The following is a 26,697-nucleotide window of genomic DNA, read 5'->3' as shown; positions in this document are numbered from 1 at the left end:
CAAAGAATACTACCTAGGGCTTCCCTGGTGGTGCAGTGGTTGAGAGTCCACCTGCCAATGCAGGGGACACGGGTTCGTGCCCCGGTCCGGGAAGATCTCACATGCCGCGGAGCGGCTGGGCCCGTGAGCCATGGCCGCTAAGCCTGCGCGTCCGGAGCCTGTGCTCCGCAGCGGGAGAGGCCGCAGCAGGGAGAAACCCGCGTACCTCAAAAAAAAAAAAAAAAAAAAATACTACTACCTAGATGAATACACTGTAATTTGGACAATCTTTGCTGCAAAATTTCTAAAAACTATAATGTGATTTTTAAAAAGAATGCTGACCAACATTTTGGCATTCTCCATACCAGTAACTTAAATTATTATTATAAATTTTAATTACTGTACTTTGCTTTTATAAAAAAGACACTTAACTATAAAAAGAATTTATACATATAAGTAGCTATAAAAATCCCCAAACAATCAACAGAAAAATATATGTCAATAGTTATGGTATTTAGGTGACTGGAAAACAGGCTTTTTAATGTGTTTTATTTTTAATTTAAAAGTATTATCACTGTCACTTTTTGAAAGACATTTTTGACATATATCCAAAAATTTCAAGCTTGGTGTTATAAATAAGCAAAAGCAGTAATTCACAACCCTTCATGTGCATATATGATTACTTTCATACCTAAACTGAATGTACATGATATGGAAAGATGACACTAATATATTGTTCAGTTAAAAAAGTAAGTTGAACTATATGTAGCATAATCCTATTGATATAGAAACAAAACACTATGTATTGCGTGTGTATTTGCATGTCTATAAAAAGGTCAGCAAAGATATTCATCAAACAGTTAAAAGTGGTTACTCCTATAGAGTCAGACTAAAAACGGTAAAGAGGTTTTACTTTTTATTTCATATATTTGTATTAATGGACTATTTAATAACAAAGCTACTTTTTGTAATTTTTAATCACCAATGTTTTTAATTAAATGTGCCATCAATTTAGATTATTTTCTTTAAAAAAAATAAAACATTAAAGTCAAAACTTTAATGTGTCAATTTTTAATTATCCAAACCAAGGGAGAAACCAAACCCAGCAGAAAATACCAATATGGCTTCCAAACACATAATCTTTTTTTTTTTTTTTGCTGTATGTGGGCCTCTCACTGTTGTGGCCTCTCCCATTGTGGAGCACAGGCTCCGGACGCGCAGGCTCAGCGGCCATGGCTCACGGGCCCAGCTGCTCCGTGGCATGTGGGATCTTCCTGGACCGGGGCACGAACCCGTGTCCCCTGCATCAGCAGGCGGACTCGCAACCACTGAGCCACCAGGGGAGCCCGCATAATCATTTTTTACAGCATCTTTACTCATAACATATCCCAGAGGAAACATCCAAGTGGCACCCGAAAAAGTCTAGGATGAAAGTTTTGCTGTATGATATCTATAAAGATAATTAACATCACATTTTACCCCATCATATCCATGCTTTAACAATCATTGCCAGTACATGTGGAACCAGAATTTAAAAAGAAAAAACAGCTCCCTAAGAGAAGACAGGTACAGATTAATACAGAATACTTAATTTCCAAAAAGAGCCAAGTCGTAAAAATATCGAACGAAGTTTTAGAAGACACTGGAGAAGAGAGAGAAATAGAAGTACTGTCAGTCTCATTCTTTCTTTCCTTTCTGATTTATCTCGTGATGCTTCACACCTAAACTCCTTAGTGAACTCACCAACAAGGGGCTATGGGGCCCACTTGAAATGTGCAGTCTGAACAATGCTGTAAGAAGGAAGAGATTAGAGTCATACCTTTTCCAAAATGAATTTGTTTAAATACGGCATGTAGCCCTGATTGGAGACAGGCCCCTCATCATCATCCCGGAAGTGCTCTTCAAGGGCAACAGGGTCATGTGGAACCTTCAGCACTGTGCACAGGTTATGGGAAAGGACCTAAGGGAGAAAAAGGGTAGTTTAGAGGCATCCACTAACCAGCACATGGCACCTTCACTGTCCGAACACAACTGGCTGCTCCCTGTCCTGGGGAGAGAAAGATGAATAAATTGCCAGCTGCCAGCTCCCCACCTGTTACCCATAGTGTCTCATTGCCTCCCCAGTTCTGGTCCACTTCAAACAAGTCTCTCTTACATGCTCTACAATGAGCCAGGCTCCATGCAAGATCTGTGACTACCAGACTCCTTGTAGTCTTTTATTAATTGGCCCACATTAGAAAGAAAAAGCGGGAAAAGAGCAAGAGAATGTGTTTAAAATTAAACTTCTCCTAAGTAGAGCAGTCCGTCAAGTAGAGCTGTAAGAGAAAGAACCTGGCTCTGAACAGCTGCAGCTGGGGGTCCTGGACAAGGTGGCTGACCTGGGCCCAGCCACAACCTATCTGGGCTTCAGTTCTCTCCTTTGTCCAATATAAAGGGCCAAGTTAATATACAAATATACCAGATATTAATTAGTAATCTCTAAGCATCCAAACATCTCTGAAATTCTGTGATGCTAGGCTAAGCTTTCAGGATGAGTATAAAAGAGTATAAATATAAAAAGAGAAAGAAATCAAGGGCCCGATTTAGAAATACATGAAAAATCAATAGCAAAAAAATCTCAGGAGTCACCAAAATGGTTGAAAATATTCTGTCAAAAATCTGCATCCTGGGGCTTCCCTGGTGGCGCAGTGGTTGAGAGCCTGCCTGCCAATGCAGGGGACGCGGGTTCGTGCCCCGGTCTGGGAAGATCCCACATGCCACGGAGCGGCTGGGCCTGTGAGCCATGGCCGCTGAGCCTGCGCGTCCAGAGCCTGTGCTCTGCAAGGGGAGAGGCCACAACAGTGAGAGGCCCGCGTACCGCAAAAAAAAAAAAAAAAAAAAAAATCTGCATCCTGGTCTTGCAATAATCAAAGTGCACACTTTAACATTCAGGTAGCTGAGTTAGCAGTCTGGGCTCTTTCAGTACTACTCTTGTTTCTTATTAAAAGAAAATCTAAATATAAAACTTAAATCCCTTCCATTCCATTTGTGCATTCTAAACAGGTCAAATTACAGAGCTAAGGCCATGCTGCCTCTAACATAGAATCTTTATTAGATGTTAAATCCCAGGTTAAAATCTTCCCTATTTGTCTCAGCCCTACCCATTTAATCGCTTAAGGAGACAAATTCATCTCAATGAATACTTTCAATTCCATAAAGCAAGTTACTTTTTTCTGCATACACATATTTCCTTAGAATTTTTTAAGATTAAAAAAATTAACCTATAAAAAAATATTTGCATATCTTCTTTCTACATTTGCTTTGTTTCTCAAAGCTTCATTTATGTGGAGATCCTTTTCTACATGCTCTACTGGTTTTAAGGAAGTAAGTAAAGGAAAGGAAGTAAACTCACAAATGGTTATAAATGAAGTAATGAAGACTTCTATCAGCCCCTACAAAGCAGGCTGTTTTTCTCAAGTAAAACTTCTATTTGCCAGTAGTAGAGCACATGAAAAGGGCACGGTGGAGCTTTTACTGAATCTTGTACCAGTCAGCAAAATCCTAAATAGACATTTCCTTTCTCTATTTACCTAGTAAAACCTATAGAGTAAATTATCTACCTCCAAAAAGGTTTTGTGAGGATCAACTTCAGGAATATAAGGAGCTTAAAAACTGCAACATACCATGGAAATATGGAGAAATAAAGAGCATACTCCTCATATAAGGCTCAACGGTCATTTAAATTTTTAAATTATTTGGGACTTTACTCAAGTAAAAATTCCCAACCACAGGTTAACCTATGGTACGTTCATAGAACGTTAAGAACAGTGAGGAACTCACTGAGTAGTGATAAGTAAAGATCTACAAGATAACTTAAGTGAAAAAAGCAATATACCTAAGACTACATATAGTGTGTTATCTTTTGTGTAAAAGGAAAAGGAAGAAAAAATAAGATACTCTAGAAGGATATATAAGAAATGAGTAACCATGGGGAGAAAACTAGTATGACTGCAGACCAGGAGCAAAAGAAGATTTCTTACTGTATCTCCCTTTTCATTAAGTTTAGGAAAAAATTTTCCCTATTCAAAAAACATAAAAACAAAACAAAACAAAACAACAACAACAACAAAAAATATAAAAACTATTTAAAAAATCACACACACACACACATACACACACACGTATATATACACACACACATACACATACACACACACAATACACATACACATACAGACATATATACACACACACATATATATATACACACATGCACATACACACACGCGCGTGCGCGCGCACTTTTCTTAATGGCCAGCTTAAGTCCATACAGCTAAATCTACTTATCTTCGAACTCTATACTTTTTCTTCTACATTAACTTACTCCCTAGAGATTAGGTATAAAAGGAAGACATATTCCACAGCAATGTACCATGACTAATGGATGAATAAGATGTAAGGGCAATAAATGAGCTCAGAAAGGATAGTGTGTGCTACAACGACTTCACAGACTAAGTGAAATGTAACCTAGGCCTTAAAATAAAAAGAGCTTTTGGATAGGAAAAGGGCAATTGGAAAGCTTTCCAATAGAGAAATAACATGAGAAAAGTAACTAATTAATGCAAAATCCTCAGGGTACAAATAGCAGACACCAATCTCTCTCACACCCATCCCTTTCTTTGCCTTTGGGTTTCACAGATACTCCAACTAAAGCCCTGGCAGGGGCCTTAGATACCATATTATCATCCTTCTCATCTTATAGATGGTGAGTACTGGCTCAAAGAGATTAAATTTGTTTTTCTTGACTAGGTTACTTAGGAAAACTGAGACTAGAAGTCAGGTTTTGTAATTGCTGGTCCAACACTCTCTAGTAACAAGGAACATTATGTTTCCAGTTTTCTAAAGTCAACAACATCTTTGCAGAGCTGCTTTAGTTCAACCAGTGATCCCACTGAAGATTTAGATTTAAACTCTAGACTTCAGCCTTGGACAATTAAATACAGGGATAACTAAATCCAGTGATAACTTTCTCAACCACCTTCATTTAGTTAAGCAAACTGTGAGGGAGGCAGATTATATTAAAGGACCCTGGAGGAGACCTGACTACCAGCCCTATTCATGTGGTCTGTTCCTATACAGTGGTTTGCCATTTACCCTTTTTAGATATTAGAATATTTTGCTACTTACTCTCTTAGTCTCAGTATCCTCACTGCAAAAGGAAGAGTTGGTGACTTGTCTCTAAAAATAATGTTTTTAAAAGCTCAATCCTTAACTATCAACCCAAACTCATTTCATGAACTCAACAGAAAGAACTATAATTTAGATCAGAAATTCGGCTTTTTTCATTGTTAGTAAGGCCTAGAACTGAGAAGTCTTCTTCAAACAAAATAACAAACTGAATAATAGATAACTGGAAAAGTTTTGTAACTAAAAGAAAAAAAAATGTGCCATCTTTTAAACTTTAAAAAAATTTTATCAGTAATTTTTTTAAAGCCTAGACAGTATCTCGTGTTTTTTTAAGTAAAAAGTAAAATGTATTTAAAAAAAAATTCTTGAAGGCCAGAATATAAATTAATAATAAGAAGTAAAATCTCCATAAGCTTAAACAGCAGTTTATGCTTTTTAGAGTAGACTCACATCGTCCATTAGTTGGTTTTAGTCTCACCCCTGGAAAGTAGATGGTATTGCTACTTTACAGATGAAGAGGCTGAGTGAGAGATAAGGAGATGTCCCCCAGATGACAGTTTTATGTGCCGTGAAACTAGGTCTAGAACCCAAACCTTATACTTTGGTGCCCTTTCCCTGCCCTGCCACATTCCCTCTCCTCCTGGAAAAAAAGAGAGCCCTGCCTATACAAAAGTGGCATGAATGCTGTGGCCATGCATGCATGTTATTGCTAAGGTGCAGTGATGGACTGGTGCCCACCCGGTCAGTTCTCCAGCACCCAGCAACATGGCTGGAGCTATTCAGTGCAGCCAACTTAAATCCAGTGGTGAAGAACACATCCGTCTAGAAATCTGGGACCACTCTCTCTCTGGAAGCCCTCATCTCTCAGCACCCGCCTTTGGGGAAACTGTTCCAAGAGGTACTAGCCTCCTCTCCAGATGCAGAAGCTGGAAAACAGATGAGGACAAAAGCAATCAAGAGGAAATAGGACTACAAGTTCTTGATTTGTAAAAGGACTGCCCCCTGAGTCACTCTAATCAGTATTTGCAAGTTTCTTGAGAAAGTTGAATGTATCCTACTTCAAATGCCTGCTCCTCCAAAGGCCATTCTTTCAACGCCCACATAATTGCTAAGCAACTTTGCTCTAGGGCCCTGATTTGAAGAATAAACTATTGTTACTACAATGAAAGATCCATATCCATGCCAGACCCTCATCTCTCCAGTTCCTTCATAGCTGTCTGCTAGTACCTCTGCAGGGCCTCTGCTGACAAGAGATGACTAATTAACTGCTCGTGTGGTCTGTTCCTTTTCAGCCGTTTGCCATTTACCCTTTTTAAGCATTTTGCCCCAACTACCCTGAAAAGATACCAGGGATGATGAATGACTCAACAGTATTTTAACACATGAGTGCCTAATGCTTACCCTCCTCCCTCCCAAAGATGTAGAGATTACAAAGGTTCTCTGAAATGAGCCCCCCAGTCACAGACTGTTTCCCTTTACAGGATGTGCGTAATGGGCAAAATTCAACACTGAAAAAAAGGGGGGTAGGGATTTCTATTCTGACAAGCTTATCTTAACCGACACAATTACAGAACTATAATTCATAATGGGCAACCTTTTTTTTAAAATGTGAAAATTCCTGTCTGATTTATAAAATTTCAAGCTCAGGGCGAATTACCAGAAAACTCTTCCTAACAGAATGACCAACTTCCTACCAGTGCTATGCCCTGCCTTAAGAGCATTGTCTTAATAGAAGTCCCGCCCCTTACCACAAGGACTCATTTTCCCTTTCCCGACAATATCTTTTCATCCTGCTTGTCACTGCTTAAGGCCTGCTTGCTTTCTCTTAAATTATCTTTATCATACTCAGCCTCAGAAATCTCAGTCATCTCTGACTCAGTCCCTGAATGCAATCAATCACCATCCTAGACACTTTTACCAAATTAATCTTCAAGGGCTGCTGACCTCACATTATCACCTTGTCTGAAAGTCATCAAAAGCCTACAGAAGTAAAAACCAAAGAGGTATCTGAGCTCCGTATTTAAGTCACTTGGCAAGCCAGCCCCAGTTTACATTTGTAGCCTTATTTTTTCCCACCCCTCTGCACCAACTGTACAAATCTAGTCAAACAAGCTTACTCACAGCACCCCAAACAAACCCTGTATCACTCCCCTGTCCCATCCAGCCCTCTGCTCTAATCACCCCTACACCTCCATTTCTACCTAACGTAACTGCCATCCCTTTCTGAAGCCTCCACCTCCCAAAATCAAGATGGTCTTCCCCACTCTGCATTTCCCAAGCACTCTGTATTTCTTATCTTACACTACCACACATGACTTTCTCTCTCCCATAAGACTGTAAATTTCTGGAAGGCCCATGTCTTACCTACCCTTGCGTCCCCACAGCACTTAACGTGCTACTCAGAATGAAGAAGGCTTTCAATAAATGCTGAACAAATTCGTTCTAAAAATTCTCTTTTCACAGTAAAACCATAATATTTTAACAATGAAAATGCTCTTAGGAAATAGCCTACTGCTATCTCCTTATTTCATTGATAAAAAGACTGAGGCCTGGGCTTCCCTGGTGGCGCAGTGGTTGAGAGTGTGCCTGCCGATGCAGGGGACACGGGTTTGTGCCCCGGTCGGGGAAGATCCCACGTGCCGCAGAGCAGCTGGGCCCATGAGCCATAGCCATTGAGCCTGCACGTCCAGAGCCTGTGCTCCGCAACGGGAGAGGCCACAACAGGGAGAGGCTCACATACCGCAAAAAAAAAAAAAAAAAAAGACTGAGGCCTGAGACTTGCCTAAGTCACAAACTGGTTAGTAACAAATCAGAAACAAGAACCCAGGTCTCCTAACTGCCTGTCCCACAATCATGCCCTGTACTGGAAACATTCTCTTTTGCCTAGTCACATCCTTCAAGACTGGGTTATTCTTCATAAACTCTAGGAAACCTTCACCGCCCCCTCTGTCCACTGAACTCCTATTCAGCACTTAACGTGAATTCTGTTTCACATACCAGTAATATCTCAAATACCTAACTGCAGCTCAGCAAGGGAGGAAACCCTGCCTAATGTTCTTCCATATCCTTTATGGTGACTAGCAGAGGGTTAAGGGAGGACTCAGTGGGAGCATAACACTTATGCACACATTAAGGAAGGATATCTAACTCAAAACCATCTGTTGTGATGTGTCCACAGAACGTATACCATTGAACTACAGTACATGCCACTGGATTACATTCTACATAGACTACCTTTAATAAGTTATTTTGGATAATTCACTAAGTTAGCCCTCTTCAGAAATCAGAAAGAAAATATTGGTAAATTTGACCACATAAAAATTCTTAAATTTCCCTTTAAAAAGAGACACCATAAACAAACAAAAAAGGCTAATAGCTCCAATATTCAAATTACTCCTAGAAATTATTAAGTAAAAGGTGAACACCTAATTTTAAAAATGGACCACAGACACAAGTGGAAAATTCACAAAAGAAGCTAATGACTAATAAGTATAGGAAAAGATGCTTAACTTCGCTAGTGATCAACATAATGCAAACTAAAAGAGCTACTACTTTTTGCCTGAAAAACAACACCTGGTGTTTGAGCAGACACAGGGGAGTAAAAATTGCCGACACTCAACACTGGAGAAGGTATAGAGCAGGTTTTCTCTGTCACTGCTGACATTTTAGGCCAGATAATTCTTTGCTGGGGAACAGGGGGAGGTGTCCTATGCATTGTAGGAAGTTTAGCAGCATCCCTGGCTGAAAACATCAAAACACCTCAAATATCTGTGAATAGTAAAGTAGTTAAACAAAGCATAACTCATCAATACAATGAAATAGCTCATAGTCATAAAGGATGATGGTGTCTGTATCTATGTGCACTGACAAGGAAACATGACCCTAACACACTGTTTAAGAAAATAGGCTACAAAAGCATATGAAATAGGATCCTATTTATATAAAAGGATATATATGTATGAGTATATGCACACATGTGCATGCATGTGTATACATGTAGGAAGCAAGGGACATGGAGAGAGAGGGAGGAAGGATGGTGAGTGAAAGATGTTAGAAAATCATTGCAAAGTTAACTGCATCTGCCTTTGGTGGTAGAATTTCGGGTGCTTTTACCTTTGTCTCTATATATTTTTTTAAAGATTTGTTTAATATTTATTTAATTTATTTATTTTTGGCTGCATCGGGTCTTAGCTGCGGCACGTGGGATCTTCATTGAGGCATGCGGGATCTTTTGTTGTGGTGCCCAGGCTTCTCTCTAGTTGTGGCGGTGGGTTTTCTCTTCTCTAGTTGTGGCACGCAGGCTCCAGGGCACCTGGGCTCTGTAGTTTGCGGCATGCAAACTACACATGAGCTCAGCAGTTGTAGCACACAGGCTTAGCTGCCCCGCGGCATGTGGGACCATAGTTCCCTGACCAGGGATCAAACCCATGTCCATTGTAAGGTGGATTCTTTACCACTGGAACACCAGGGAAGTCCCTGTCTCTATACTTTAAAGCAGGGGTCCCCAACCCCCAGGCCATGGACCAGTACCAATCCACGGCCTGTTAGAAACCAGGCTGCACAGCAGGAGGTAAGCAGCAGGGGAGCTAGCAAAGCTTCATCTGTTGCTCCCCATAGCTCCCCATCGCTCACATTATTGCCTGAACCATACACCCCCAACGTCCCCATTCCGTGGAAAAATTGTCTTCCATGAAACCGGTCCCTGGTGCCAAAAAGGTTGGGGACCTCTGCCTTAAAGTATTGTTTGAATATTCTATGTTCTACCTTTATAATCAGAAAAAGTGAAGCTTTTATATTTGTGTAAAATTTTTTAATTAATTTTTAAAATTCATTTTATTAGTGCTCTCTATCTGGGGTTTCAGCTAGAGAGCACCAATAAAATTAAAAAATATGAAGAGATCACTGTAGGACTATAAAGTTGATGAAATTAACTCACTTGAGTCATTCACAAAGAACTATGCTTTGCCATGCCTCTTGAAGAAGCCACACTATGGGCAACAAAGTCTCCTGATCTGGTCAGCCTCCTTAGATCCCAGCCTCCCACTGGATCACAGCATAAACAAATGTCTTTAAGAAGATAAATCAGGGACTTCCCTGGTGGTCCAGTGGGTAAGACTCCGCAATCCCAATGCAGGGGACCCAGGTTCGATCCCTGGCCAGGGAAATAGATCCCACATGCATGCCACAACTAAGATTCGCATGCCACAACTAAGGAGCCCACCTGCCACAACTAAGACCCAGAGCAACCAAATAAATAAATAAATATGTTTTTAAAAAAGGATCCTGCGTGCCACAACAAAGACCTAGAACAGCCTAAACAAATAAACATTTTTTTAAAAGGAAGATAAATCATGTATAAGAAGATTTAACTCCAATAAGCTTCTGTTTCTATTTCTCCCACTACCCTGTAAGCTCCTTAAAGAGAAGATCTTTATTGTATCTATCTTGCAATATCAAAACCTAATAAAGTGCAGAGGGGAGAGTGCCTGATGTCAACAAATGTTTACTAAATGAGTCCCATTTAAGAATTTTCTTTTTTTGTTTTTTTGTTGTTGTTGTTGTTTAGTTTCATTTAGCTTGCTTCTCTATCACCTTTATTTAGATGTGGGTCTTTTAATGTATTTCACTATACTACCAGTATATTCTTTCCAGGAAGAATTTTTGTTTAATTGGAATCTCTAATTCAGGTCATTTTTGAAGTAAAAAAACAATACCTCCATTACTTATTAGCACTACCAGAACTAGCAGGCTTTACTCATCTGACCTGAGATCTAGTAAAGCAGTCCAGTTTCTAAAAATTCCACTAAAGATTTTTGAGGAAAGGACTCAAGAGGAATTAACAGTGTATGAGAGAGAAGTCTATAGCAGAAGACAGAGAAATTAGGTAGTTCAATTTAGTACACTCTTCTCCAAGAGGAGATCTGAAGCCACAGTGTACACCCAAGGTGATGATAAAGATCACAAATCTGAGGTTCACCTCTGCTGCCCCATCCTCTGACCACTCTGTCCCCTTGTCCCCTTCTAGTTACTATAATATGGCTTCTTTCTATCCCTATCAATGTCATGAAATTGCTTTTTCAAAAAGATTCTGTGGTAGACACAGAGCTGCACCACTCAAGAAAGGAACTGCTGCCCTGCTACAAGGACTGTGGTTAGCTGAGAGCCTCTAGTTATTAGTACTTTCGGGGTCCACCTCAGCCAATGACTGAGCAAGCTGGTGACACCATTTCTCCCCAGGGTGGGCGTCCTCTAACAGGCCATCTTTCCTCCAGAGCTCCTGGTTTTGTTAAGTCTGTATCATGATTTGACAGCCCCTTTTCCCAATCCTGTTTCCTCTCTTTTTTCCCATAAGCGTTTCTTCCCAATAACCCTTTTGCGCTCCCAACTCTGTCTCAGCATCTGTCTCCTGGATAACCCAACCTGGGATAGATACCTTCTAAACAATTCACTCTCCCAAGTCTCTGGCACTGAGCAGCCTGGATCATCCTCTCAAGACTTTTTTTAGTCCCATGATATACTATTTTCTAAATTTCTCAAAGAACTTATATTTACCCTACCTTGGTCTACCTTTATGGGCTCACCTCCCTTACCCTTCATTCTCCCAATCTGGACATTTCCCAAAGCCCAATTTTGAGCCCCAAGTTCTTAAAAAAGTGCTTTAATTCTGAAAACATTAAGCCACCTTAATGACTCTCAGATCCCTTTCTGGTCTTGACCTATCAACTGAGCTCTGGTTTACATCACTAAGATGAAAGATTTCTGTGCTAAATTTGCCTCACATTCAAAAAATCCAAAGGAGAGTTCAGTACCTTTCTCCCCAAAACAGGTTTCCCACCCTGATTCTAACTTTGGTACCACCATTCCCTTAACAACAAAACTATGAAATCTCCTATTCTTGTACTTTTTTAATTTATAGTTTGTCCTATTTCTGGATCCAATTCAGTCCCCTCACCCAATGCCATTCCTCTCTCCACTGAGTGAGCTTCCCTGTTGGCTAACCAGAGAATGTGGGGCTGGGGAAACAAGGGCTCCCTGCCCCCAGCAGCAGCTCCCATTCTCCCTTCTGAGGCCCTAACAAAGACCACTCACCAGGATAAGACCGTGGTAAACATATCGAGCTGACAAAGTTCAATTAGAAGGCTAAGCCTTGAAGATCTTGTCTGCTCTCCCACATTTCGCAAATGAGGAAAATTAAGCCCAGCAAGGAGAAGAAACCTTCCAGGGTCACACAAACAACAGAGCAGAGACAAGTCTCCTGACTCCCTAACCAGTGTTCTCTCTCCTGACACTTCTTCCTGTGCCTCCAAGGGATTTACTTTCCAAATCTTTCATCACAGTTGTTCTTATAGAGGAGCTTCACACATTTCTTAAGGTCAGTGACAACTGTTCCTCTAGAAGCATTCTCTGACCTAACTCCTCCAATCCTCACCACAGGCTAGGTAGGTTCCCTTCCTCTGTGTTTCCCAGCGCTGTGTACTTTATATCATATTTGAATTGTCGGTTTGCTGACCTATATCACTCACAAGACTTCAAGCTCCATGAGGGTAGGGAGCATATCGGTTTTGATTCCCATTGCCACCATCCCAGTCTAGCACGCATCAACTTTCACAGAAGTCCCCCACTTGGTCTCCCCATCTCCAGCCTCTCCCCTCATTTCAACACACCCACATTGTTAGAATAATCTCAAAACTCTACCTTTGTCATATATCTACCCAAAAAGTATTAATAACTTCCCCTCTTTACAGGATCAGTTCTAAACTACTCATTCTAACATAGTCAACAAATACATATTAATCATGTATTCTGTACAAGAACAAAACCATCTAAAATGTAACCCCATCTCCCTTTAAATCCTAATTTTCCACCATGCCTCAAATCAAACACTACTCCACCCAGAGTATTTCCTTACTGCTCACAAATACTCCAAGTTTTAGCTCCTGCTCTTATCCACAATTCCACCATCATACCTGTCATCTTTCTGTGACTATACTGGACAAGATTTACTCCATTCCCTCCAGAAGCAGCTGACATTCCATCTCCTCCATGAAACGTTTCTCGTCTACAACTGTGTGCACCTTTTATTTTTTACAGACTTATTTAATTAATTAATTTATTTATTTTTTGGCTGAGTTGGCTCTTCGTTGCTGTGCGTGGGCTTTCTCTAGGTGCGCAAGCGGGGGCTACTCTTCATTGCGGTGTGCGGGCTTCTCATTGTGGTGGCTTCTCTTGTTGTGGAGCACGGGCTCTAGACGCGCAGGCTTCAGTAGTTGCGGCACATGGGCTCAGTAGTTGTGGCACAAGGGCTTAGTTGCTCCATGTGGGATCTTCCCAGACCAGGGCTCGAACCCATGTCCCTTGCATTGGCAGGCAGATTCTTAACCACTGCGCCACCAAGGAAGCCCCTAAAACTGTCTGCATCTTTTTCTCTATTTCCTTTAAACTTCTACAGCAGCTCCATCTGACAGAAATATGCAAACTACATATGGAATTAAAAATTTTTAATAGCCACATTTTTAAAACATAAAAAGAAACAGGTAGGGCTTCCCTGGTGGCACAGTGGTTGAGAGTCCGCCTGCCGATGCAGGGGACACGGGTTTGTGCCCTGGTCCGGGAAGACCCCACATACCACGGAGTGGCTGGGCCCGTGAGCCGTGGCCGCTGAGCCTGCGCATCCGGAGCCTGTGCTCCGCAACGGGAGAGGCCACAACAGTGAGAGGCCCGCGTACAGCAAAAAAAAAAAAAAAAAAACAGGTAAAAGTAATTTTACTAATGTACCCAAAATATTATAACTACAACATGTAATCAATATTTTTAAAAGAGATATGTTATTTTCTTGTACTAAGTCTCTGAAATCCTGTGTATATTTTATATTTACAGCACATCTCAATTCAGACTAGCTACTTTTTCTTTTTTTCTTTTTTTTTTTTTAATATTTATTCATTTATTTATTTGGTTGCTCCAGGTCTTAGTTGCAGCAGGCAGGCATTGCGGCATGTGAACTCTTAGTTGCAGCATGCATGTGGGATCTAGTTTCCTGACCAGGGATGGAACCCAAGCCCGCTGCATTGGGAGCACAAAGTCTTATCCACTGCGCCACCAGCAAAGTCCCATGGACTAGCTACTTTTCAATGCTCAATAACCAGATGTGGTTAATGGCTAATGTACTGGACAGCATGGCCTACAGCCCTCATTTTCCACACTTTCTAGAACTTGTTTATACGTTATCTTGTTGTAGTCATTTCATGTATTATCTTCTTTACAAAACTGCACACTCCTCAAGGTAAAGGACAATGCTGTATATTTTTCACTTCCCCAGAGACCCTAGCAAAAGGTATAGATTAAAACCTTCAGGGCTTCCCTGGTGGCGCAGTGGTTGGGAGTCTGCCTGCCGATGCAGGGGACATGGGTTCGTGCCCTGGTCCAGGAGGATCCCACATGCTGCGGAGCGGCTAGGCCTGTGAGCCATGGCTGCTGAGCCTGTGCGTCCGGAGCCTGTGCTCCACAACGGGAGAGGCCACAACAGTGAGAGGCCCGCGTACCGCAAAAAAAAAAAAAAAAATTTATAAAAAAAAAGAAAACCTTCAGGGCTTCCCTGGTGGCGCAGTGGTTGGGAGTCTGCCTGCCGATGCAGGGGACGCGGGTTCGTGCCCCAATCCGGGAGGATCCCACATGCCGCGGAGTGGCTGGGCCCATGAGCCCTGGCCGCTGGGCCTGCGCATCCGGAGCCTGTGCTCCACAATGGGAGAGGCCACAACAGTGAGAGGCCCGCATAACGCAAAAAAAAAAAAACCTTCAAATTTATATACTGTTTTGTAGATCAATTTTCTTCAACATCAGTGTTTGGTAAGAAACAGTTGGCTGGTAAATGTTCTGTTGTAACACATAGAGGTTGTGAGCTCCATCTATTTAAGCAAGTACATTGTTAAAAGGTCTTATAATTCCCATTTAACAGAGAGTCCTAAATACAACAAGCAAAGCAAATTCCCCAAAGTCACCCTGGTGAAGAACTTCAGAATTCCAACCTAGTTCGATCTAACAGCCTGGTGTCCCATTATCTAACAGCATTTTCTCAAATCATCACTGAAGGAAGTCACTGAGAGTTAAGTCAGCTGCCTACCAGCTCCTGCTCTCAACTCCAATGTAACAGCATCTGCCTGAGACATACAACACCCTATGAACGAAAAGCACTGATGAGGGATGGACTGGGAGTTTGGGGTTGGTAGATGCAAACTATTACATTTAGAATGAATAAACAAGGTCCTAATGTATACCACATGTATAGCAATATCCTGTGATAAACCGTAATGGAAAATAATATAAAAAAAGAATATATGTATGTGTATAACTGAGTCACTTTGCTGTAGAGCAGAGATTGGCAAAACACTGTAAATCAACTATACTTCAATTAAAAAAAAAAAGAACTGATGGAGATGTGCTGCCTGGTAATGCAGGTAGTGCTCCATCCTCCCAGAGGTGCCTACCCAGTGAAATATAATACCTTCGACATTGTCCATCTGACAGAACAACTTTTATCCTAACTGCTGTCACTTCTGGTTGGTAAGCCATTGTGGCTGTAAAGCTAAATATTCCTAAGGAAGCAAAGGGTAAAGAAGGCATAGAAGAACCTTGAGATGAAAAAACTAATTTTTCTGACATTGTAGAAATCTCTTCCTAACTGTAAGGTCGCCTTATATGAAATTTGACTATATGCAGATTTACTCCCAAATACCTTTCTACAATTAAAAATTAATTTCTGAAAACTGCAGTTTCAAGTAGACACAGATTTTGGGTTAAAAAAAAGGAATCTGAAGGTAGAATGAGAAGAAGGAAATAAAGCAGACAGCAGAGGAGAAAAATAGATTTATGAAATGAAGCCTTGGGAAACATAAAGGAACATGAGGCAAAGACTAACTTAGACTTACGTTGCAGGATTCGGATTCCAATGTGTTAATAATCATTGAGGGGATTACAATAACCCTCCTGGGGGGTGGGGCGGGAGTGGGACAGGGAATGAGAGGGCAAACTCTCTTCCGTCTCTAGCTTCCAGTTACTCTTCCGTCTCTAGCTTCCGTCTCTAGCTTCCAGTTACTATGTACCTCTTCCGTCTCTAGCTTCCAGTTACTATGTACCTCTGGGACTGCAGTAAGACCCCAAAGGAAATACAAAATGGGGACCAGGAAGGTTAAGAGCCTCTGAGTCATAAGATTAGAAATGCACTGGCTATTAAGATGGAAGGCCACACACACAAAAGTGCCTCGTGGATTGCGTATTATCCTCAATAAAGCAAAAGTTTACATATATTTCAAAAAAACAAAAACTTCCAGTCTATCTTACTGAAAAGTTTCTAGCAAGTAAGAAATGGAAAAAGGAAATAATCCAGAATCCATTATTACCATTTCAAGATGTTTAAATGTCTCTTACATGCTCTTTATTTGGAGAGCTGTCTTTACTGTTTCATTTTGGTGAGATACAAAAAATATTTACAAAGACTTTCACAGGCTCGCTCCTAAGTCATGCTCTGGTTCTCTAAATGGGTTTTTTTTTTTTTAATTAGACTTTTAGAACAGAAACAACTTTAACCACAGGGGTTAACAGAAACATAACACTAAAGATTAGGGAGGGAATACTATACATGCCAAGTTCACAAGAATTAACCAAATCTTTTACATTGTGTTTCACACAATAAAAGCCCTTTACTGCAACTTGCTTCCTTTATATTTCCAACAGACCACTGGCCTGGCTCAATTACTTTTGTAACTAGCAAGATTAAAAATGTTTGAAGTTAAATGCCTACGTGGGAACAGAACACATGACATTATTCACAAGATACGAAAATCAACCGCAGGGCAAAAATTAAAGAACATTTAGTTGAAAATCTATCATTGAGAAAATGAATAAAGATTCAAACTACTCATGTTGTTCCTCAATTTCTTTTCATTTACATCTTCACTAGTTGTGAGCTCTTTTACTTCAAAAGGGCACAATTTAAAACAAAACAAAACCCTGCGTTTCTAAAAACAACAGTAAGAGTGCAGAGCCAATAATCTTATTCAAGACATTTCCAGCACTGACATGTAATTCACACTGCAACCATAATTGTAAAGTAAAATTATAACAGACGTTGGAAAACTATCACTAGATTTTGTTATATTTAAGAAGACAACACTAACTATAACAGTAAGAGTACTAATCTTAAGGTACGTTTTTATTGAAGTATAGTTGATTTACAATGTTCTGTTAGTTTCAGGGGTACAACAAAGTAATTCAGTTATATATATACAGATATATATTCTTTTTCAGGTTCTTTTCCCTTATAAGTTATTACAAAATATTGAATATACTATACATATTATGTATAGTAGTGTGCATATGTTAATCCCAACCTCCTAATTTATTCTTCCCTCCTCCTCTCCCTTTCGGTAACCACAAGTTTGTTTTCTATGTGTGTGGGTCTGTTTCTGTTTTGTAAATAAGTTCATTTGTATTTTTTTTAAGATTCCACATATAAGTGATATACGATATTTGTCTTTCTCTGTCTGGCTTACTTCATTTAGTATGATAATCTCTAGGTCCATCCATGTTGCTGCAAATGGCACTATTTCATTCTTTTTTATGGCTGAGTAATATTCCATTGTGTGTGTGTGTTTGTGTGTGTGTGTGTATGTATATATATATATATATACTACATCTTCTTTATTCATTCATCAGTCAATAAGCATTGTAAACAGTGCTGCAACAAACACTGGGATGCATGTACCTCTTTGAATTACAGTTTTCTCCAGATATATGCCCAGGAGTGAGATTGCTGGATCATATGGCAATTTTATTTTAAGGAACCTCCATACTGTTCTCCAAGTGGCTGCACCAACTTACATTCCCATCAACAGTGTAGGAGAGCTCAATTTTAAGGTACATTTTGATTTCTGGAAGGAATACAAAAAAAACTAGTAACAATGGTTACCTCAGGGGCAGGTAACTAGTGTGGGCCAGGGGTTGGAGGAAACTTACTTTTCACTTTTGTAAATGCCCTTTAGTACATTATGAATTTTATACCATATGTATATATGAACTATTCAAAAATTTCTTTTTGATGTACATTTGTTTAAATGATAGGCTTCATCTTTTCAACTTCTTGGAATTGCATGTATTTCTAAGTAACACTGGAGATTTAGTATCTTTCTGCAAGACCACCAAAATTCTACATAATTTGAAGATAATTTTTAAACACCAATGGAGAAGAAAATAATTGTTGCTTCTCCTTCAAACAATATGTCCAATACCTATTTCCCTTATGACTTTTGCAAATTTACATAACCTAAAAGTAACAATGTCTGTTTCAGATGGCATATTAATAAAGTTTACTAAAATATGGAATCCACACACAAATGTCTCTCATTAAAATAAAAAAAAGACGAAAGAAGGGCACAAACATCAAAACCAAGGGAAAAATTGGTGAAAAAAAGTTCAATAATGTTTACTCAGCCACCTACATGTATGTAGCACCTTCCTATAGATATAAAGAAAAGTTTCCATCAAAATCTCTCCCAGTAGTTTTTAACTGAATTCAAGATGAACATAGACTTAAACTACACAGTTTTTTCTAAGGAAGGGCTATTAATGAATACAAGTATAAAAGCAAGTAAAGAATGTGTTTCTGAAGATTTCTCTCCCACCATAAGCCTATTGCTATCTACTTCAGCAGCTGAAAAGTAGATCTCCACACAATTAGAACAAGCTTAACTTAAAACAATAACGTAGGGCTTCCCTGGTGGCGCAGTGGTTGAGAGTCTGCCTGCCGATGCAGGGGACACGGGTTCGTGCCCCGGTCCAGGAAGATCCCACGTGCCGCAGAGCGGCTGGGCCTGTGAGCCATGGCTGCTGAGCCTGCGTGTCCAGGGCCTGTGCTCCGCAACGGGAGAGGCCACAACAGTGAGAGGCCCGCGTACCGCAAAAAAAAAAAAAAGAAAAAACAATAACTTAGTTTAGTATCCCTCTGTATTCCAGCCTGAAAAATAGTGAAAGCAAATCAATGACAGTTAAAAAAATGAGTTGCAGGCTTCCCTGGTGGCACAGTGGTTAAGAATCCTCCTGCCAATGCAGGGGACACAGGTTCGAGCCCTAGCCCGGGAAGATCCCACATGCCACGGAGCAACTAAGCCCATGTGCCACAACTACTGAGCCTGTGCTCTAGAACCCACATGCCACAACTACTGAGCCCACATGCCACAACTACTGAAGCCCACGCGCCTAGAGCCCATGCTCCACAATAAGAGAGGCCGCCGCAATGAGAAGCCCGCGCACCTCAACAAAGAGTAACTCCTGCTCGCCTCAACCAGAGAAAAGCCCACGTGCAGCAATGAAGACCCAACACAGCCAAAAATAAAAATAAATAAAATAAATTCATTAAAAAAAAATGAGTTGCCTTCTAAAAATCCAATTACAGATTAAGCTAATACAGCTGATGACTGCTATGGGGGTACACAGGCTGACTGTGAGGGTGGAGACCTATACAGCTACAACTCAGGTAGGGAGCCAGAAATGCCACAACTGGAGCCAAAGAGACAGAGGTCCCCTGGAGAGGGTGCACAAATTGCCAGAAGGAAGCTCAAAGAAATCACAGGGAATGTGGAAGAAAGAATTAAGTTAAGGAAAGTGAGGCAGAGGGTTCCCTATTTGTTGGAGGGCATGGAGGTGATAAGGGGTGTTCTTTAATGAAGATCAAGATATTGACCTGCAATGACCTCATGCCCAGCTGTTTTAACAAGAAACGTCACTGTGGCTAGAGCAGGGGTCCCCAACCCCCAGGCCGCAGACCAGTACTGGTCCGCAGCCTGTTAGGAACTGGCCGCACAGCAGGAAGTGAGTGGCATGCAAGCAAAGCTTCATCTGCCATTCCCATCACTCCCCACTGTTCACATTACCACCTGAACCATCCCCCGCCACCGCCCTGTGGAAATACTGTCTTCCACAAAACCAGTCCCTACTGCCAAAAAGGTTGGGGACTGCTGGACTAGAGGACAGCCCAACATCTGCTTCTATAGTAGCTTATGTAAGTCACAAGTAGTTTTTAAATTCTGTGTTCTGTATTTTTATCTTATTGCTAAGTTTAATGAAAATCTATGTTTGCCTCAACAAATATCTTTTATTTTTAATAAATTTTTTTGGCTGCGTTGGGTCTTCGTTGCTGCACACGGGCTTTCTCTAGTTGCGGCGAGCAGGGGCTACTCTTTGTTGCAGTGTGCAGGCTTCTCATTGCAGTGGCCTCTCTTGTTGTGGAGCACGGGCTCTAGGTGCACGGACTTCAATATTTGTGGCACGTGGGCTCAGTAGTTGTGGCTCACGGGCTCTAGAGCGCAGGCTCAGAAGTTGCAGCTCTTGGGCTTAGTTGCTCCGTGGCATGCGGGATCTTCCCAGGGATCGAACCCATGTCCCCTGCATTGGCAGGTGGATTCTTAACCACTGCACCACCAGGGAAGTCCCAACAAATATCTTTCTTATGTTAATTTTTTCTTTGTATTTTAAGTTTCAAAATTTATACAGATGGTAATTTTTGTTTTACTCAAAAATATGCTATTACTCTTCAATAAGTGGTGCTGGGAAAACTGGACAGCTACATGTAAAAGAATGAAATTAGAACACTCCCTAACACCATACACAAAAATAAACTCAAAATGGATTAAAGACCTAAATGTAAGGCCAGACACTATAAAACTCTTAGAGGAAAACATAGGCAGAACACTCTATGACATAAATCACAGCAAGATCCTTTTTGATCCACCTCCTAGAGAAATGGAAATAAAAACAAAAATAAACAAATGGGACCTAATGAAACTTAAAAGCTTTGCAAAGCAAAGGAAACCATAAACAAGACAAAAAGACAACCCTCAGAATGGGAGAAAATATTTGTAAATGAAGCAAATGATGAAGGCTTAATCTCCTTTAATATGAGCTGCTCAATATCAAAAAAACAAACAACCCAATCCAAAAATGGGTGGAAGACCTAAACAGACATTTCTCCAAAGATATACAGATTGCCAACAAACACATGAAAGGATGCTCAACATCACTAATCACTAGAGAAATGCAAATCAAAACTACAATGAGGTATCCCCTCACACCAGTCAGAATGGCCAACATCAAAAAATCTACAAACAATAAATGCTGGAGAGGGTGTGGAGAAAAGGAAACCCTCTTGCATGGTTGGTGGGAATGTAAATTGATATAGCCACTATGGAGAACAGTATGAAGGTTCCTTAAACTAAAAACAGAACTACCATTCAACCCAGTAATCCCACTACTGGGGATATACCCTGAGAAAACCAGAATTCAAAGAGAGTCATGTACCACAGTGTTCACTGCAGCTCTATTTACAATAGCCAGGTCATGGAAGCAACCTAAGTGTCCATTGACAGATGAATGGATAAAGAAGATGTGGCACATATATACAATGGAATATTACTCAGTCATAAAAAGGAACGATATTGAGTTATTTGTAGTGAGGTGGATGGACCTAGATACTGTCATACAGAGTGAAGTAAGTCAGAAAGAGAAAATCAAATATCTTAGGCTAACACATATATATGGAATCTAAAAAAAAAAATGGTTCTGAAGAACCTAGGGGCAGGACAGGAATAAAGACGCAGACGTAGAGAATGGACTTGAGGACACAGGGAGGGGGAAGGGTAAGCTGGGACGAAGTGAGAGAGCGGCATGGACATATATACACTACCAAATGTAAAACAGATAGCTAGTAGGAAGCAGCCACATAGCACAGGGAGATCATCTTGGTGCTTTGTGACCACCTAGAGGGGTGGGATAGGGAGGGTGGGAGGGAGACGCAAGAGGGAGGAGATATGGGGATATATGTATACGTACAGCTGATTCACTTTGTTATACAGCAGAAACTAACACACCATTGTAAAGCAATTATACTCCAATAAAGATGTTTTAAAAATGCTATTATTTAATAATAAAATTTAGGTATAAAAAATAAGCTTTTTGACTTGTGGCTGCCAAGCGGAAGGGGAGGTGAGAGAGGGATGGATGGGGAGTTTGGGATTAGCAGATGCAAACTATTATATATAGAATGGATAAACAACGAGGTCCTACTGTACAGCACGGGGAACTATATTCAATATCCTGTGATAAACCAAAATAGAAAATATGAAAAAGAATGTATATATGTATAACTGAATCACTTTGCTCTACAGTAGAAATTAACACAACACTCTAAATCAACTATACTTCAATAAAGTAAATTTTTAAAATTAAAAAAAAATTTTTTTTAATAAGCTTTTTGGGGACTTCCCTGGTGGCACAATGGTTAAGAATCTGCCTGCCAATGCAGGGGACACAGGTTCGAGCCCTGGTCCGGGAAGATCCCACATGCCCTGGAACAACTAAGCCCGGGCGCCAAAACTACTGAGCCTGCGCTCTAGAGCCCACAAGCCACAACTGCTGAAACCCGTGCACCTAGAGCCCATATTCTGCAACGAGAGAAGCCACCGCAATGAGAAGCCCTCGCACTGCAAGGAAAACCCAATGCAGCCAAAAGAAAAATAGTAAGATTTTTGTACTAAACTTGGGGCCCTCAAGGAAAATATTTACTAATTATAGCAGTGACCCAAACACATTTATCTAAATGAGCACTGTACTGCAAAGAAATCTCCTTAAAAGTCAAAAATAAATTTATTCCCAAGATGATGCCAATACTCCAAACTTTTCACAACTTCTCTTCACAAAAGAAGAAATAATGTAGTTTATGAGCTACGGCAGGGAAGAATCAATATCATTACTTTACAATCCCCAAAATATATGTACATTATAATAATAAATTAACTCTCAAAGATAACAGACGATGTTTTCCTTGAAAATCTCTTCTTCCTCAGCACCAGTGTTGCCCCAAAGTGGTTCTTATATCCCATTTCTGGTCCCCTGGCTTCCATTCTTCCTCTCATCACCTACTGTAGCCATTCCCCAAGGCCACTGTTGAACCTCTTCTCTCCTTTTTCCAAGCTTCAACTACCAAGATCCTGTACCAACAGCCCCACACTTACCCAAGGACATCATCTCCAGCTAAATATCCATCCATCAAAAACTCTTTCTTATACATACACACAAACACACTCATATCCTACACTCCAATCAAAATAAGTTACACAGAAGTCCCTATAAATGCCTGATTAATTCCTGTGGCCTGCAGTGGTTCACAGGGATCCCTTAGAGCTAAAAGCAGTCAATAAATACCCATTGAAAGAATGAATGAATAAGATGGGCTTAATCCTCCCCCCATTTCCACATAATCACATTCTAGCCTTCTTCAGAGGCAATTTCAAAGCTTTTTCATGATGTAATTCCACCAGTAAAAAGTACTGGTCTCTTCCTCTAAAATCTCATGGGCTCTTATCTTCTATCACATTCATCATGGGCTCTTATCTTCTATCACATTCAACATCTCCCTCTCCATAGTATTCCTGTACTTCTTATCTCTACCACCAGATCTTACATTTTTTAAGGATAGGGTAATTGTCTAAGTAATATAATCTATATATATACACAGAAAGGCAGAGAGAGACTTCTCTAATGGTTGCCTATTCTTTTAGTTTGCCTACCAACATTTAAACTCTTTGAAGGCAAAAATTCGTATGTTTCTTTTTCCCCCACCTTCACTATCATATCACCCTTAGCATTAGGCACAGTATCTATCTAACACATGAAGTGTCACCACTCATGTCAAAAACTGTGAAAGTAATTCAAAAGGACAAGTGTCCAAAGTATTTTAGAATGCCCATACAGTTTTCCAAAGCGATAAATTTTAACCTCATTTTGGGTATGTAATTTTTAGTCTGCTATTTAATAAAGCAATTGTATGATATTTTCTCCAAGGAGATATTAACTGTTAAGAGCCTAAAAATACTGATCTTTTTATGAAATTAGCATGGTAACTTACACAAAGTATATGCAAAAGTTATTTATGAACAAATGAATGAATGAGCAAATTAAGGCAAAAACTCTATTCCTAGCCAATGGATCAATGAACGTCAAACTTCAGAGTCAAAACTCCAAAAAGGAGAGAACTAAATAGAAACTTTCTAATATTTCCAATTCCAGAAACACTGGCAAGATGAACAGAACTGAATCAATCCTGAAATCTCTCAGTTAAGCAGACAAAGAGACAAAATACAACGGCACATTTGCATTATCAACATCCTGTGGGTAAAAGCTATGCACTAGGATTTAATACTTCCTGCCAAGCCTGCAGTCAAGAATCCTCTGGACACTTTTTCCATAAGCAGAGCCACAAAGACAATTTTGAATGGTGTACAACAAAAGTAATAGAAAATATTTCGTTAATGCCATCAATTGGAAGAGAAAAAAATGAAAAAATAGTGAAAACAAACAGAAACCAAATAGTCAAATGGTAACCTTAAATCGAACATCATAATTAAATGTAATTGGTCTAAACACACCAATTAAAAGATTGTCAGAATGGATTAAAAAAAAAAAACAAGACCCAACTACATGCCATCTACAAGAAACTCACTTTAAACATAGAGGTATAGGTAAATTAAAAGTAAAAACAGTGAAGAGTAAAATGCAACTCTATTCATAATCACCAAAAAATGGAAATAACACAAATGTTCTTCAAGGGTGAATGGATTAACTACGGTACAACCATACAATGGAATATTGCTTAGCAATAAAATGAATTATTGATGCACAACAACATAGGTGAATCTCTAAGGCATTATGCTGAGCAAAAGAAGTCACTGTCAAAAGGTTACATACTGTGTGACTCCATTTTTATGACACTGTATAAGAGACAAAACTATAGCAATTAAGAACAGATCATTGATTGCCAGCAGTTGAGGAAGAGGGAGGTAGCATGAGGGAACTTTTGGGGATGATGGACTGATGGAACCCTGATTTTGGTAGTAGTTATACAAATCTATATGTGTTAAAACTCAGAACCATCCACCAAAATAGTCAATTTTACTCTATGCTAATTTTAAAAATAAAGTCAAATAAAGATTAAATGGATGATCTCTATGAATCCTTCCAGACTATGTTTTTATGAATGAGAAAAAAAAAGAGAAGGGTAAAAGGAAAACAGGCAGAATGCTAAGTCCTACTGACACAAAAGCCACTAGTCATGAGAACCTCCTGATTACTGCACAAAATATACAAAGCAAACTCAATCTTCAGAAATTCACTCCCAGAAGAGGCTAAGAAAACCAGACATTCAGATCCAAAATGTGTATATTTTTAAATGCCTGTGAATGGCTCTTCTTGTCTGTTTCCATATTTTACACTTTCAAGAAGCTGCCAATTTCTCCTGGCTAAATGCCACTTACCCTGCTTGGGGTTACTCAATTTACAAGCATTCCTTTATTTATACCTTATACGCTCATTTAATGATGGGGTCTTTGGCAGTCACAATAAAGACTCTGCAAAAGCACTTGCTTTTGCAAAGTGCCAGATCAGAGCTTCTCACCCGGAAACTAAGGTCCCTGCGGCACACGGCACACCCTCGATTCGTTCCAGACCTGAGGACGCTCGATCTTCCTCCCTAGTCGGAAAGGGTACCCCACCGCCAAAGCGCCCCAAAATTGGAGGCCGCTGCGGGCCGGGCTCTGGGGCACTTCTCTCTTCTCGGAACTGCCTGGTGGCCTGGAGGGCATTTGGCCGTTTTGAGAACTGCCCCGGTGCGGAGAGTGCCCCTTAGAGGGCTCTGACCAGTCACCTTGGGCAAGTCCCTTCCTCTCCCAGAGCAGGGAGGAAACTTTGGATAGGTTTTCCTAAGGGAGCTTCCCACCGCCCTCTCCGATTCAAACTTTCTGGGCCTCCCGCGCCAACAGGGAGACCGGCTCGCCCCTCAGAGCCCCCCACCAGCGCCGTCCCTTGCTCACCAGGAGCCCTGAGGGAACTAACGCACCGGTCCGAGCGCGAGGCCCGAAAGCAAGAGGGAGGCGAAAAATGCCAAATCCCGGTCTCGGCTCCCTCCACCCCGAGCAGGCCGCTCGGCCGCATTCCGGTCCGCCATTCCCTATGGTCACCGCCCGCCTGCCCGCTTCCACCCGGTGGTAGTAGAGCACGCGCCGGGCAGGGGCGAGTGCGGGCCCGCGGTAGGCGGGTGCGCCCACCTTGAGCTGGGACTTCGAGACCTTGCCGCTGTGGTCCAGGTCGAGCGCGGTGAAAGCATGCCAGATGGCCTTGAGCAGCTCGTCCTTCAAGCCCCCCATGGCCGCGGCCCTGCTACCTCGGCTGCCGCGACTGTCCAGCCAGCCACTCGGCGCGTCTGACGCCCCTTGGCCTCTGCCGCCACCGCCCGCCGCGCTGTCACCTGACAGCGGCAGACCCCGCCCCCGCCAGGACCCGCCCACTCGGCGCCCGCGGGGAACCGCGCTGTGCAGCTGGAGCGCTGGGTCCGGTGGTCTGCCTCTCCCTGCCGGTGGGGACGCCCGGCCTTCTTTTCCGGCTAGAACGGCAAGCGCCACCACGCATCCCCATAGTGCTCCCAAGACCAGCTCGGGCCATTTTCGCATGCCCCCC

General features: G+C 41.1%; 1 protein-coding gene and 1 non-coding gene across 3 annotated transcripts in view; one reads left to right on the top strand and one right to left on the bottom strand.

The window, feature by feature from the left end:
* SWAP70 (switching B cell complex subunit SWAP70) overlaps positions 1 to 26,484 on the bottom strand; it is a 79,708-nt gene extending 53,224 nt beyond the window's left edge. The window contains exons 1-2 of one of the 2 annotated variants that reach the window (XM_007471386.1): positions 26,289 to 26,484; positions 1,799 to 1,939 (exon numbers count right to left, since the gene is read on the bottom strand). In XM_007471386.1, the coding sequence (XP_007471448.1) occupies positions 1,799 to 1,939; positions 26,289 to 26,387 (240 nt within the window). In that variant the 5' untranslated portion in view covers positions 26,388 to 26,484. The remainder of the gene's footprint in view (positions 1 to 1,798; positions 1,940 to 26,288) is intronic. The other variant, XM_007471385.1, reaches the window with a different exon arrangement.
* Positions 10,237 to 10,309, top strand: TRNAG-CCC (transfer RNA glycine (anticodon CCC)). The gene has a single exon. It is a non-coding gene; the product is annotated as a tRNA-Gly (tRNA).
* Positions 26,485 to 26,697: the final 213 nt, after the last annotated feature.

The sequence above is a fragment of the Lipotes vexillifer genome, unplaced genomic scaffold (assembly GCF_000442215.2).
Source record: "Lipotes vexillifer unplaced genomic scaffold, Lipotes_vexillifer_v1.1 scaffold6, whole genome shotgun sequence".
Lineage (NCBI taxonomy): Eukaryota > Metazoa > Chordata > Mammalia > Artiodactyla > Lipotidae > Lipotes > Lipotes vexillifer.
Note: the sequence above shows the minus strand (reverse complement) of the source record. Positions and strands in the feature narration are given on the sequence as shown.